The sequence below is a fragment of the Ranitomeya variabilis genome, chromosome 2, assembly GCF_051348905.1.
Source record: "Ranitomeya variabilis isolate aRanVar5 chromosome 2, aRanVar5.hap1, whole genome shotgun sequence".
NCBI classification, from domain to species: domain Eukaryota; kingdom Metazoa; phylum Chordata; class Amphibia; order Anura; family Dendrobatidae; genus Ranitomeya; species Ranitomeya variabilis.
Genome location: NC_135233.1, coordinates 488,646,269 through 488,662,127, shown reverse-complemented (window position 1 = coordinate 488,662,127; position 15,859 = coordinate 488,646,269). Strand labels below are relative to the sequence as shown.

At 45.1% G+C, this 15,859-nt stretch overlaps 1 protein-coding gene across 2 annotated transcripts; it reads left to right on the top strand.

The window, feature by feature from the left end:
• Window positions 1-357: 357 nt before the first annotated feature.
• Window positions 358-5,469, top strand: LOC143809641 (serine/threonine-protein kinase Sgk1-like). 2 transcript variants are annotated; one of them, XM_077292695.1, is made up of 8 exons: window positions 358-1,136; window positions 2,108-2,274; window positions 2,441-2,694; window positions 2,872-2,934; window positions 3,050-3,188; window positions 3,346-3,537; window positions 3,654-3,782; window positions 3,932-5,469. In XM_077292695.1, exons 1-8 carry the CDS (start codon window positions 542-544, stop codon window positions 3,941-3,943), a joined length of 1,551 nt encoding a protein of 516 aa, XP_077148810.1. In that variant the 5' UTR covers window positions 358-541; the 3' UTR covers window positions 3,944-5,469. The 2 variants fall into 2 exon arrangements, with proteins under 2 accessions (XP_077148810.1, XP_077148809.1); XM_077292694.1 differs by having other exon boundaries at window positions 361-1,136; window positions 2,105-2,274.
• Window positions 5,470-15,859: the final 10,390 nt, after the last annotated feature.

Sequence of the window (15,859 nt, the reverse complement as noted above, 5' to 3'; positions counted from 1 at the left end):
ATGGTTTTAAAATGAATATTTACAGATATTTGTAACATTATTCAGATTTGTATCTCATTGCTGCATGTTTGTAACGTTTATTATACAGAATTCTTCAAGAAACGAGTTAAAAAAACAATAATAATTCTGCATAAAGATATTCTTATGAGAAAGACCAAGTCTCATTGTTATTTCCCTAAATAATCAGGGTTTGGGTTTATCAATCTCTTGAACTATCTGACAGCGCTGTAGTTGTTCAATAATTAAATGTTTCATGAAATATACAAAGTGAGCGCACAGTGCATATATATATATATAAAGTTTGGTTCCTCCAAATTTGATATCTATCCATCTATAAAGAAGAAATCTATCCATCTATCTTTCTCTATCATCTCTCTCAAGGTGACATCATAACAAGACCGATGTCACAAGTGATGTGATAACATCATCACATTCTATATTCCAGTGTTACTGCCTAAGGGAATCACTGCCTTACAGACTCCCAAGGGTGAGGTAGCCCCTTTTGTTTTTCGTGACGAACGAAGCAAAAATTGATTACAAAATGGATAAAGAGAGAAGAAGAGCCCAAAGAGATCGGGTTCTGAGAGAGAAGAGAGGAATAAATGAAGAGCCGATACCATTGTTCGCTTTAGGGCGAAAAGACTTTATTCTACCAGACATGGACACTGACGCCTCAGAAATGGCGTCCAAACGTCAAACTCTGGAGAAAATGAGGAAGACCAAAAGACATGAGATCCTTACAGAGAAAAGGAATATGGAGAACCTCATAGAGTCTCACTCTGCAGCCTCAGCTGAGCGTCAGAGGGCCAATATAATCTCCTTGACAAAAATTGGAGATCTGGTCCCTGAAATGCGGAGGAGGAGCAAAGATGCCATCCTCAACAAGCGGAGAAACATCAGCGCAGAGTTAGAGCTGGACGAGGTTCTCCAAGATACACCGAGAGATGTCACATCCTCCAGCTCTGAAAGTCTGGAGACACTAACCCTACAAAGAACGGCAACCCTGGAGAGGACCATTATAAATGAGAATGATGCATTACAGAGGTCCAGGACATCAGCTGAGAACATCTCCATCCCAGAGAACAAACAGCTGAGTGATTCTCCACCTAAAACATCACTGGATAAAGGGGAACCAGGTAAGATGGAAACTGCTCTGTATAATAAGACTGGGGTGAGGGGGATTATACTCCGAATATTATGTTCTGGCCTCAGTTATCAAAAGTGCAGAACAACTGTCCTTGTTGTCCATAGCAACCAATCACTATGCGGCTTTCATTGTTCTACAGAATGTTAAGAAATGGAATCTGTGCTGTGATTTGTTACTATGGGCAACAGGAGTTATTTTGCTATTGGACTGTTTTGATAAATGAGAGCACAAATATTAGACATTTCCTGCTCAATTACATAATTCAGTTTACAATTATAATATATGCTCTGGAGCTATTTTTGTTAACCCCTTCTTGACAGGGTAATATTCAGTTTTTCCCTCCAGCTTTCGAAAGCCCATAACTTTTTTTTTTTTTTTTCTGCCAATGTAGCAATATGTGGACTTGTTTTTTTACTGGGCTGAGCTGTAGTTTTGCAGGACACTATTCCTGGAAAACAGGGAAAAAAGTTCAAAAACTGATAAAATTGTGGAAAAAAGTGATTCTTCCATTTTTTTTTACTGTGTTCATTCATTTGTGGTGGAAATTACCTCACAAAATGTTTCTCCACTTCAGTTTCAACTATGATAATGCTGAACATGCGGCGGGGATTTTAACAGATAATGAGGAATTATATTGATAAAGTTGTTCGTGTCCCCATATTCTAAGACATTGTAACTTTTTGATATTGATTACAAAATGGAGCTGTGTGATTTTTTGCGTGGCAAGCTGTAGTTATTATTGATATTGATTATTCATTGATTGTAGACAGAACATTGTGATATTTTTTTTTGCAATTGGTTAGGTGGATACAGCCCCCCAAAAAATGCAAAAAAAAGCCTTCTGCCTGGTACGGCACAGGCTCAGCTCCTGAACCCGCTCCATAAATTTACTGCACAATATGACAAGCATTTCCATTATGTGCTCGCAATGGAGTTAATAATCTTGTATCATCTCAGCAGATGGAAGCCTTCTGATACCTTGTGACATAGCAGCCATGCCAGCAGAAGACCCGAGTGAAGCTAGGATCTGTATTTCACCCATGACAGAAATGGTCAACATTCCAAATACTATTGACCTTGCCAGCCTTAAATTTCAGAAAATTCTTTCACAGGGAGGCTACGGAAAAGTAAGTGTGAATTTATCCTCCTCCAATGTATCCTGCACAGATACACAGGAAGGATGGACATACTCATTACAGGATATTCATATGTGATGATAATTGGGATAAACTAGTGAAATATTACACAATAATAGATGGGCGTTTGGTCTGATCTGCTGTGATTTTTCTACAGGTCATCTTGGTATCAGATCTGGTCAATGAAGGACTGCTGGCCATTAAGATCATGGACAAGAGTTCTTGTAGGGAGGACATTTTCTCAAGAGAGCTAGAAGTCATGAGAATGGCTGCCGGATGCCCCTACCTAATGTCTATGCGGGCGTATATGGAGACACCAGTCGATTATGGAATAGCCATGGACTACATGGCTGGAGGAGACCTGTTTAACCACATGAAAGATTCAAAGTTGTTTAACACAGAGACAACAAGGTAAATGACTTGTACTAAATGTTAATAATCCACTTCTCGCACATTGTAGTCCATGAACTATGGACTATGACACAGAAGAAAATATTGACGTGCAGAGGACGCGTGTGTGATCTCCTCATGTTCTCTGTATGATTGTGTATGTAACCACTGATCCACCCTTTATTTTCTACTCCACAGACTCTTTGCGGCAGAGATGGTGTGTGGACTCCAATATCTACATGAACACGGCGTCATACATAGGTAATCATTTCACCTCCATAAATCTGTCACCTGTGACTCTCTGTTGTCTCCTTATTGTAGAAAGTTCTTGTCATGAATTATCCTCACAATCAGTGTCTGCTCCTTCTCCCTGCAGTGACGTGAAGCCAGATAACATCCTCATCCAAGACACCGGACACATCAAAATCTCAGACTTTGGCTGTTCAGCCATTAATGTGTTTGAGAATGGCATAGTGAATAAGTTTACTGGCACTAAGGGTTACATAGCGCCTGAGGTAAGGAACATCTCTGTGTGATTGATAGTAGGACTGAGGGATAATCTGATCCCAATGTATCCTGCTCATACGTAATCACAGACCGGTCCTCATAGTCTCTGTGTGTAATTCCCCTTCCCGGTATATTCAGCTCCTCTCCAATCTTGTGTTTCCACAGATAATGGACCGTCAAGGATACACCCATCTGGCAGACTCATTTTCCTTCGGCGTCATCTTATATATGATGAGTGTAGGTAGCCGGCCATTCTATAGCGAAGGCTCATTGGATGATTACCACGAGTCTGTGTGTGAGCAAATCCTTTATTTTCCACCAGGGATTTGCATTAATACCATTGATATCATAAAAGGGGTGAGTAAGATGAGATGAAGATAGAAGATAAGATGTGGACAGTCCATAGACATTGTGTAATAACTTATCACTAATAATATGTAATCTAATGACTAATGGTTTCTTTCATTTTCTAGCTTCTCTGCAGAACTCCATCTGCCCGATTGGCCATTACATCATCTATCAGATCCCACCCATTCTTCTGCTACATAGACTGGAGTGATGTGGAGGGCGGCAGATCCGAACCACCATTCCCATATTATTATGTAAGTACAACACATACAGACATCCATAATGTGTCACTACCCAGTAACACACTTACCCACTATACCCCTTATTGTTATATCCCCCAGTACACTGTATATACTGAATGTGAGGAGCTGGTTCTGAGACGTGTGTATTTCTCTTCTTACAGCAGGATTATTAGGCTGATAACAATCAGCCCCATTCCAGTAACATCAGGAATGAAGATTTACATTTATCGGATGAGACAACTAAACTGGACTTTCTTATTTACTGGACTGTGACAAACCTACCGAGCTTCCACCACATAACATCCACGTAGATTTGAGCACCAAACATCCAGGGATTTATTCCGATTGCCATATTTGGGGTCAGGAAGGAATTTTTTTCCCTTGATATGAGGATAATCCAACAACGAGTCCTCGGGGTTATTTTTCGCCTTCCTCTGGATCAACATAGCAAGTAATTAAAGGCTGAAATTGAAGGACTTCTTTCAGCTATACTTGCTATGTCACCATCTGGACGACTCATCTACAATGTGGTGGTAAAGAGAAGACTACAGGATATGGACAGACAGAAGGTAGCGGCTGCTCCTTCACCTACAGGATATGGACAGACAGAAGGCAGCGGCTGCTCCTTCACCTACCAGATATGGACTGAAAGAAGGAAGCGGCTGCTCCTTCACATGCAGGATATGGACAGACAGTAGGCAGCGGCTGCTCCTACACTTATAGAAAATGTACAGAGAGAAGGAAGCTGCTGCTCCTTATCTTAGTAGGCCAAGTACAGACAGAAGGAAGCGGCTGCTCCTTCACCTACTTGGCCATGTACAGACAGAAGGCAGCGGCTGCTCCTTCACCTACCGGTTATGGACTGAAAAAGGGAAGCGGCTGCTCCTTCACCTACCGGTTATGGGCTGAAAAAGGGAAGCGGCTGCTCCTTCACATGCCGGATATGGACAGACAGTAGGCAGCGGCTGCTCCTACACTTATAGAAAATGTACAGAGAGAAGGAAGCTGCTGCTCCTTCTCTTAGTAGGCCAAGTACAGACCGAAGGAAGCGGCTGTTCCTTCACCTACTTGGCCATGTACAGACAGAAGGCAGCGGCTGCTCCTTCACCTACCGGTTATGGACTGAAAAAGGGAAGCGGCTGCTCCTTCACCTACCGGTTATGGACTGAAAAAGGGAAGCGGCTGCTCCTTCACATGCCGGATATGGACAGACAGTAGGCAGCGGCTGCTCCTACACTTATAGAAAATGTACAGAGAGAAGGAAGCTGCTGCTCCTTCTCTTAGTAGGCCAAGTACAGACAGAAGGAAGTGGCTGTTCCTTCACCTACTTGGCCATGTACAGACAGAAAGCAGCGGTTGCTGCTTCACCTACAAGACCATGGACAGACGGAAGGAAGCGGCTGCTCCTTCACCTTCCTGCCCATGGTCAGACAGAAGGCCAAATGGTTGATCGCGATGCTGTAGGAATCCAGGAAAACTTCAACTACACAGATCACATGTCACACATTCCTGGTCTTCTCCTCTCTCATGTGTGATCCAGACCTGGATGTCCAAAATCAGCACAACTGTAAACCAAGGCCCGAGGAGTGGAATCATCATCTACTCCTTTCTAGAGAAAGTCACTGTATCTACACACTTTCTTTTATCATCAATGCAAATTAGTGACAATTTAATTGCACAAATACATTTGTAAAACATCTATGTTGCTTTTGGTTAGATTCTTCTCATATACAGAACTGCTTTTTGTTATATTTATTAATATCATCATCAAGACCTGGACAAGGTATTTTGGTGCTTACGCAGATGAAACCAATGGCTCCCCCCCCGAGAAAAGGAATGGGTTAGAAACTATAATAACAGGACTCCTAACTAGTGATGATCGAATATTCTCGTTACTCGAGATTTCCTGAGCACGCTCGGGTGTCCTCCGAGTATTTTTTAGTGCTCGGAGATTTAGTTTTTATTGCCGCAGCTGAATGATTTCCATCTGTTAGCCAGCATAAGTACATGTGGGGAATCCCTAGCAACCAGGCAACCCCCACATGTACTTATGCTGGCTAACAGATGTAAATCATTCAGCTGCGGCAATAAAAACTAAATCTCCGAGCACTAAAAAATACTCAGAGGACCCCCGAGCATGCTCAGGAAATCTCGAGTAACGAGTATATTCGCTCATCACTACTCCTAACGCTGAGGCTCTCCCCTCCAATCAGTCGGGTAACAATCTCTGATGACCATGTAATACAGGTAATTGGATGCAGCGACACAGAGGCACAGAGCAATGTTAGCAGGGGAAAACAATTGTTAATTTAATTGTGACAGAGATAACCTACTTGCAGGGAGCAAAAGGGAATAATTCAGATGAATATCGAGGAATACAGAGAAGAACAACTCAAGGTGGCAGTTTATATATCTATCAATTTCACATGGTGTGACTCTGGTGCCAGTCTCTTATCCTGGGTTGGGGGGCTTGCTGCCGGCTGAGGCCGGGGCTGCCATTTTCCAGCTTCTCCGCCTATCAAGTCGGTCTCACTTCTGGTAGCAGCGGGTGGTCACCGGTCTGACCAGCTAAGCCCCTAGTCCATTAGGCTGCTGCACAGCCAAGAGCAGTCCACGGCAATCCTCCACTTGGCGTATACTCCATCGCACGCTTGACAAAGTCTAAGGATCCTTGCTGCACCCGACCTTTATCGCTGCCGAGCGACCTATCCTTTCTCGTGGCTCAGCATCGGTCCTCACTGACACTCCTCTCTGGCGGGAAGCCCCCTCTCTTTTCCCACGCAAACCATCTTATAATCCCCTGGCTCACCACTCCCCCTCTATACTGCTCCGTCCTCAATCTTCTTCCCCTCTGCAACAGTAGGCTCGGCCCCAGCAGTTCTGGACCCGGTGCCTTGTCAGCATCCACAGCCCAGTCTTCTCCTCTACAACCACTTCCATTAATTGTTACCGATTTCACCAAAATATACCAGCAAAAGTAAAAATGTGTGGTGTACTTTAGGGTGAGGCATAATAGGGACCGCAATTTAAATATTTTTGTAGAATAATTCATTATTTGTGGGCCAGTTACTAAATACAAGGGACAAATAGCCATATTCACCCCTGACATCCTAAATTTTAAATGTGAGACCCAAGGATAGTTATGGAAACTAATATAGCTTAATTATAAAGGGGGTCATTTTGTTTCTATTAATAAACTAATAAAATTGCATTCTGTTGTGCTAAAGCATGTAAATATGAAATATATGAAATATGAATAGCATTACTGCTCTGTATAATAAGAAAAAATTTAGATACTTAGCACATAATTTGGCCAATTCGTGCATACCCAGAAGCCAACGACAACGATTTGCTGGGAACCTGCCTAGTGTGAACACCTCTCTTATGTTAAAACCTGAATTTATGGGTAGATAAGATCCTTCTGCCATTAATACTGCCACGGTATGGAAGGCGGACTGCTTATTCGTAGAGCCAATATACAAATAATATAAGACTGACACTTCCAATTCAGAAAACAGGTGCGTACAGGTGCGAACTAAGAGCAGCCATCTCTATACATAGCAAACAAATACAGTTGCATTCTGTAGTGCTAAAGCATGTAAATATGAAATTAGGGTTCAGCGACTTTTACTTTTTTAGGATCGAGTCGGGTTTCACGAAACCCGACTTTGTCAAAAGTCGGGTCAGGTGAAATCGGCCGATTATTTTGTCGGGGATCCGACCGAAACACGAAACCCAATGCAAGTCAATGGAGAATCAAAGTCGGGAGTGAGTGGAGGACAGGAAAACACCAACAGAGCCATTTTAATGCCAAAAACATCAATTCTTGTTACTTAAGCTTGTCAATCTTAATTTACCTCATAATAATAGTTAGCCATTGAAAATTTAGGGGTCATTTGGCAACAGTTGTGGGGGGAGTAGGGCTGGCTCAAGTTTTTCGTGGGCCCAGGAAACGCGGACTACGTCACGGCGGTGGAGCAGGGAGAGGTAAGAATTTCAACTTTGCAAGTGCTGTGATCTTGAGCAAGCGGGGGGGGCACACTCGTTCGCATTGCCCCTGGCACAGGGCCCCTCAAAGTACGGCATTGTGATTGACGGCGGGGGCGCCTCCCACCGGCAGAGACACTTTTGCGTACTATGAGGGGCCCTGTGCCAGTGACGTCGCCAACGAGTATGCCCCCCCCCCCACCTGTTGAAGGAACCTGCACTTTCATCTGCACCTTCCTCTTTGTCCCCGTGTAAGGTGGTATAGTATGCGGGAAGGGGAACCAGACTTTCTGCAGGGTCAGATACTGGCTATGCAGAGTGCAAAGGGAATGTAGTGGTCTGGGTCAATGTACCGGCCGACTCATCTAGCAGTGGCTGGGCAATGGGCAAGATGAGGAGGAAACACAGATATAGGCCCAAAGAATAAAGTAGGCTAAATGCAGTTCAAAATTGGTAACAAGAGTAAACAGGCAGCACTGCTTTGTTCAGTGGAGGAGAACAGCAAGGAGCGGCAGACACCGTTAGTAGGCCGAACCAAACCAGTAGGCCAAATGCAGTTTTAAAATTCCTATAGGCCGAAAGCCTGAAGATTGAAGCTCAGGAGAAAAACACAGGAGAATACCAAGGAGTGGCAGACACCGTTAGTAGGCCCAACCAAACTAGTAGGCCAAATGCACTTTAATATGTGATATCGGCTGCAAATTGAGGCTCTGCTTTGTGCAGTGAAGGACAGCTGTATTGAGTGGCGCAGACAGACACAGGTAGTAGGCCTAAATTAAAAAAGTTGGCTCAATGCAGTTTAAAATTGGTTACAGGGGTACACAGGCGGCAGAGCGTTATTAAGCGGAGGACGATTGTCAGGACTGGAGTGGCCCAGACAGACTTAGTAGGCCTAGAATAAAAAAGTAGGCGCAATGCAGTTAAAAATGGGTAACAGGGGTACACAGGCAGCATTGTTTTATTAGGCGGAGGACGATTGCTAGGAGTGGCGCAGACAGACTTACTATGCCTAAAATAAAAAAGTTGGCTCAATGCAGTTTAAAATGGGTAACAGGGGTACACAGGCAGCACTGGTTTGGTCAGCAGAGGACGATTGCTAGGAGTGGCGCAGACAGACTTACTAGGCCTAAAATAAAAAAGTAGGCTCAATGCAGTTCAAAATGGGTAACGGGTACACAGGCAGCATTGTTTTGGTCAGCGGAGGATGATTAGTAGGAGTGGCACAGACAGACTTACTAGGCCTAAAATAAAAAAGTTGTCTCAATGCAGTTTAAAATGGGTAACAGGGGTACATAGGCAGCACTGGTTTGGTCAGCGGAGGACGATTGCTAGGAGTGGCGCAGACAGACTTACTAGGCCTAAAATAAAAAAGTAGGCTCAATGCAGTTCAAAATGGGTAACGGGTACACAGGAAGCATTGTTTTGGTCAGCGGAGGACGATTAGTAGGAGTGGCGCAGACAGACTTACTAGGCCTAAAATAAAAAAGTTGGCTCAATGCAGTTTAAAATGGGTAACAGGGGTACACAGGCAGCACTGGTTTGGTCAGCGGAGGACGATTGCTAGGAGTGGCGCAGACAGACTTACTAGGCCTAAAATAAAAAAGTAGACTCAATGCAGTTCAAAATGGGTAACGGGTACACAGGCAGCATTGTTTTGGTCAGCGGAGGACGATTAGTAGGAGTGGCGCAGACAGACTTACTAGGCCTAAAATAAAAAAGTTGGCTCAATGCAGTTTAAAATTGGTTACAGATGCACACAGGCGGCCGAGCGTTGTTAAGCGGAGGACGATTGTCAGGACTGGAGTGGCCCAGACAGACTTAGTAGGCCTAGAATAAAAAAGTAGGCGCAATGCAGTTAAAAATGGGTAACAGGGGTACACAGGCAGCTGTTATGATCTGGTGGCCTAGGAGCAGCATGAGATGTACTCTGGAGAATGTGGTAACTGTACTGACCGCAGACCCTGGACTTAACACCGCAACTAGAAGTAGCCGTGGGATGTACCTACCAATCCTAGACACCTGGACACAGCCGGAGGACTAATTAACCCTATAGATAGAAAAGGGAAAACTATCTTGCCTCAGAGAAAATTCCCAAAGGATAGGCAGCCCCCCACAAATATTGACTGTGAGAGGAGAGGAAAAAACATACACAGGCTGAAAACAGAATTTAGCAAAGGAGGCCAATCTAGCTAGATAGAAAAGATAGGACAGAGAACTATGCGGTCAGTATTAAAATACTAAGAAATGTCCACCACAGATAATACAAAAAAAACTCCACATCTATCTAAAGACATGGAGGGTAAATCTGCCTCTCCAGAGATTCCAGCTTGGCTGCATAAATCTTTACACAGATTAAGCTGGACAAGAAAAAACATGCAATGCACTGAACACTGAGGCCCACAACATGTGGGCAGAAAAACAAGCAGAACTTATCTTGAAGAAATGAACTGCAAGCAGGAGCGACCAGGAAAGGATGTGAATCCTCCAGAAACAATGAACAACTGGCACTCACGAAAGGGTGAAGCCAGACTAAATAGCCCCGTCCGAAGTGGATGCACCTGATGACTGCTGTGAAGGACAAACAGCAGCACTACCACTTATAACCACCGGAGGGAGCCCAAGAGCAGAACCCACAACAGAATTCACAACAGTACCCCCCCCTTGAGGAGGGGTCACCGAACCCTCACCAGAGCCCCCAGGCCGATCAGGACGAGCCAAATGGAAGGCACGAACCAAATCGTCAGCATGAACATCGGAGGCAACAACCCAAGAATTATCCTCCTAGCCATAACCCTTCCACTTGACAAGATACTGAAGCCTCCATCTTGAAAAACGAGAATCCAAGATCTTCTCCACAACATACTCCAACTCCCCATCAATCAACACCGGGGCAGGAGGATCAACAGAGGGAACCACGGGCACCACATATTTCCGCAACAAAGATCTATGAAAAACATTATGGATGGAAAAAGAGGCTGGAAGGGCCAAATGAAAAGACACTGGATTGATAATCTCAGAAATCCTATAAGGACCAATAAACCGAGGCTTGAACTTCGGGGAAGAAACCTTCATAGGAACATGACGGGAAGACAACCAAACCAAAACCCCAACCCGAAGCCGGGAACCCACACGCCGACGACGGTTGGCAAAACGCTGAGCCTCCTCCTGAGACGACACCAAATTGTCCACAACATGAGCCCAAATTTGCTGCAACCTGTCAACCACAGAGTCCACCCCAGGACAATCAGAAGACTCAACCTGCCCTGAAGAAAAACGAGGATGAAACCCAGAATTACAAAAGAAGGGTGAAACCAAGGTAGCAGAACTAGCCCGATTATTAAGGGCAAACTCGGCCAATGGCAAGAAAGCCACCCAATTATCCTGATCGGCAGACACAAAGCATCTCAAATAAGTTTCCAAAGTCTGGTTAGTTCGCTCGGTTTGGCCGTTTGTCTGAGGATGAAATGTGGAAGAAAAAGACAAATCAATGCCGAGCTTAGCACAAAAGGACCGCCAAAACCTAGAAACAAACTGGGAACCTCTATCGGACACAATATTCTCCGGAATGCCATGCAAACGAACCACATGCTGAAAAAACAACGGAACCAAATCAGAAGAGGAAGGCAATTTAGGCAAAGGTACCAAATGAACCATCTTAGAAAACCGGTCACAGACCACCCAGATAACCGCCATCCTCTGGGAAAGAGGAAGATCCGAAATAAAATCCATAGAAATATGCGTCCAAGGCCTCTCAGGGACCGGCAAAGGCAAAAGCAACCCACTGGCGCGGGAGCAGCAAGGTTTGGCCCGCGCACAAGTCCCACAGGACTGCACAAAAGAACGCACATCCCGTGACAAAGAAGGCCACCAAAAGGACCTACTAACCAAATCTCTGGTACCAAAAATCCCAGGATGGCCAGCCAACACAGAACAGTGAACCTCAGAAATCACTTTACTAATCCATCTGTCAGGAACAAACAGTTTCCCGGCAGGACAGCGATCAGGTTTATCAGCCTGAAACTCCTGAAGAGCCCGTCGCAAATCAGGGGAGATGGCAGAAAGAATCACCCCCTCCTTCAGAATACCAACCGGCTCAAGAACCCCAGGGGAATCAGGCAAAAAACTCCTAGAGAGGGCATCAGCCTTAACATTCTTAGAACCCGGAAGATACGAGACAACAAAATCAAAACGGGAGGAAAACAGGGACCATCGAGCCTGTCTAGGATTCAGCCGTTTTGGCAGACTCGAGGTAAATCAGATTCTTATGATCGGTCAAGACCACAATACGGTGCTTGGCCCCCTCAAGCCAATGTCGCCACTCCTCAAATGCCCACTTCATAGCCAACAACTCACGATTGCCGACATCATAATTGCGTTCCGCAGGCAAAAACTTTCGAGAAAAGAAGGCACACGGTTTCATCAAGGAACCATCAGAATTCCTCTGAGACAAAACGGCCCCTGCCCCAATCTCAGAAGCGTCAACCTCAACCTGAAAAGGAAGAGAAACATCCGGCTGACGCAACACAGGGGCAGAAGTAAATCGGCGCTTAAGCTCCTGAAAGGCAGAAACAGCCCCAGAGGACCAATTCGTTACATCAGCGCCCTTCCTCGTCAAATCGGTCAGGGGTTTAACCACACTGGAGAAGTTGGCAATAAAACGGCGATAAAAATTAGCAAAGCCCAAAAATTTCTGAAGGCTCTTCACGGATGTGGGCTAGATCCAATCATGAATGGCCTGAACCTTAACCGGATCCATTTCTCTAGATGATGGAGAAAAAATGAAGCCCAAAAAAGAAACCTTCTGTACTCCAAAGAGGCACTTAGACCCCTTCACAAACAAGGCATTATCACGAAGGACCTGAAATACCATCCTGACTTGTTTCATATGAGACTCCCAATCATCTGAAAAAATCAAAATATCATCCAAATATACAATCATGAATTTATCAAGATAATTCCGAAAAATATCATGCATGAAGGACTGAAACACAGATGGGGCATTAGAGAGTCCGAATGGCATCACAAGATATTCAAAATGGCCCTCGGGCGTATTAAACGCAGTTTTCCATTCGTCACCCTGCTTAATACGAACAAGATTATATGCCCATCGAAGGTCAATCTTAGTAAACCAACTAGCCCCCTTAATCCTGGCAAATAAATCAGAAAGCAAAGGCAAAGGGTATTGGAATTTGACCGTGATCTTATTCAAGAGGCGATAATCAATACAGGGTCTCAAGGAGCCATCCTTCTTGGCAACGAAAAAAAAAACCTGCTCCCAAAGGTGAAGAAGATGGCCGAATATGCCCCTTCTCCAAAGACTCCTTAACATAACTCCGCATGACGGCATGTTCTGGCACAGACAGGTTGAAAAGTCGGCCTTTAGGGAACTTACAGCCTGGAATCAAGTCAATAGCACAATCACAGTCCCTATGCGGTGGAAGGGAACTGGACTTGGGCTCATCGAAAACATCCTGGAAATCTGACAGAAACTCAGGAATTTCAGAAGAGGAGGAGGAGGAAATTGACATCAGAGGAACGTCATCATGAACCCCCTGACAACCCCAACTAGTCACAGACATAGATTTCCAATCCAACACCGGATTGTGTACCTGTAACCATGGAAACCCCAGCACAATAGCATCATGCAAATTATGCAACACCAGGAAACGACAATCTTCCTGATGGGCTGGCGCCATGCACATGGTTAACTGTGTCCAAAACTGAGGTTTATTTTTAGCCAATGGTGTAGCATCAATGCCCCTCAAAGGGATAGGGTTCTGCAAAGGCTGCAAGGGGAAACCACAACGTCTGGCAAATTCTAAGTCCATTAAATTTAAAGTGGCGCCTGAATCCACAAATGCCATGACAGAAAATGACGATAATGAGCAGGGTCACAGATAACAGAAATTTAGGTTGTACAGTACTGATGGTAACGGAATTAGCGATTTTCTTGGCACGCTTAGGGCAATCAGAAATAACATGAGCAGAATCGCCGCAGTAAAATCACAACCTATTCTGACGTCTGAATCCTTGGCGTTCAGCTCTAGACACAATCCTATCACACTGCATAGGCTCAGGACTCCGCTCGGAAGACAACGCCATAGTGTGCACAACTCTGCGCTCACGCAAGCGCCGATCAATTTGAATGGCCAGAGACATAGAATCACTCAGACCTGCAGGCGTGGGGAACCCCACCATAACATCTTTAACAGATTCAGAAAGACCCTTTCTGAAAATTGCCGCCAAAGCATCCTCATTCCATTTAGTAAGCACAGACCATTTTCTAAATTTCTGGCAATACGATTCTGCCGCTTCTTGACCCTGACACAGGGTCAACAAGGTTTTCTCAGCATGATCCACAGAATTAGGTTCATCATACAATAACCCAAGCGCCTGAAAAAAGGTGTCTACATTAAAGGGAACCTATCACCCCGTTTTTTAAAGATTAGATAAAAATAGTGTGAAATAGGGGCAGAGCTGGGCTTTACATTAGTGCCTTTTTGTTGCCTTTATTCCCCCGTTAAGCTGCCGAAATACCTGTGTGAAGTGGCCGTTTTGTCCTGTCACTCAAGTTGGTCAGGTCGGATGGGCGTGGTTACAGCGCTTTTTTCCCTCAGAAACCTGCTCATCATTATGTTGGTGGCGTAGTGGTGTGCGCATGTCCAAAGCGAAGATCCACTGCCCAGGAGATTCAAAACAGCGCGGGCTTCGCTATTCGCCGTTTACCGGTGGGCGCGGCCATCTTTCCTGTGGCTGCGCGTGCGCAGATGGAGCGCTCTGCTGCCCGGGCTTCAGGAAAATGGCCGCCGCGATCTCCATCTGCGCACGCGCGGAATCCCGCGGCCATTTTCCTGAAGCCCGGGCAGCAGAGCGCTCCATCTGCGCACGCGCGGCCACAGGAAAGATGGCCGCGCCCACCGGTAAACGGCGAATAGCGAAGCCCGCGCTGTTTTGAATCTCCTGGGCAGTGGATCTTCGCTTTGGACATGCGCACACCACTACGCCACCAACGTAATGATGAGCAGGTTTCTGAGGGAAAAAAGCGCTGTAACCACGCCCATCCGACCTGACCAACTTGAGTGACAGGACAAAACGGCCACTTCACACAGGTATTTCGGCAGCTTAACGGGGGAATAAAGGCAACAAAAAGGCACTAATGTAAAGCCCAGCTCTGCCCCTATTTCACACTATTTTTATCTAATCTTTAAAAAACGGGGTGATAGGTTCCCTTTAAGCAAGGCCGGATTCCCAGATTCCAGGGAAAATGCCCAATCCTGAGGGTCACCACGCAACAGAGATATGACAATTTTTACCTGCTGGATGGGATCACCAGAGGAACGGGGCTTCAGAGCAAAAAACAGTTTACAATTATTTTTAAAGCTCAAAAATTTGGACCTGTCCCCAAAAAACAGATCAGGGGTAGGAATTCTAGGCTCTAAAACAGGAGTCTGCACGATATAATCAGAAATACCCTGTACTCTAGCAGCAAGTTGATCCACACGAGAAGCAAGTCCCTGAACATCCATGTCAGCGCCTAACTCCTGAGCCACCCAGAGGTAAAGAGGGGAAAAAAAACACAACAGAGTACAGAAAAAAAAATGGCTCAGCACTTTCTTTCCCTTCTTTTGAGATGCGGTTAACTCATTGTAGGCCAGTTGTACTGTTATGATCTGGTGGCCTAGGAGCGGCATGAGACGTACTCTGGAGAATGTGGTAACTGTACTGACCGCAGACCCTGGACTTAACACCGCAACTAGAAGTAGCCGTGGGATGTACCTACCAATCCTAGACACCTCGACACAGCCGGAGGACTAATTAACCCTATAGATAGAAAAGGGAAAACTTTCTTGCCTCAGAGAAAATTCCCAAAGGATAGGCAGCCCCCCACAAATATTGACTGTGAGAGGAGAGGAAAAAACATGCACAGGCTGAAAACAGAATTTAGCAAAGGAGGCCAATCTAGCTAGATAGAAAAGATAGGACAGAGAACTATGCGGTCAGTATTAAAATACTAAGAAATGTCCACCACAGATAATACAAAAAAAACTCCACATCTAACTAAAGACATGGAGGGTAAATCTGCCTCTCCAGAGATTCCAGCT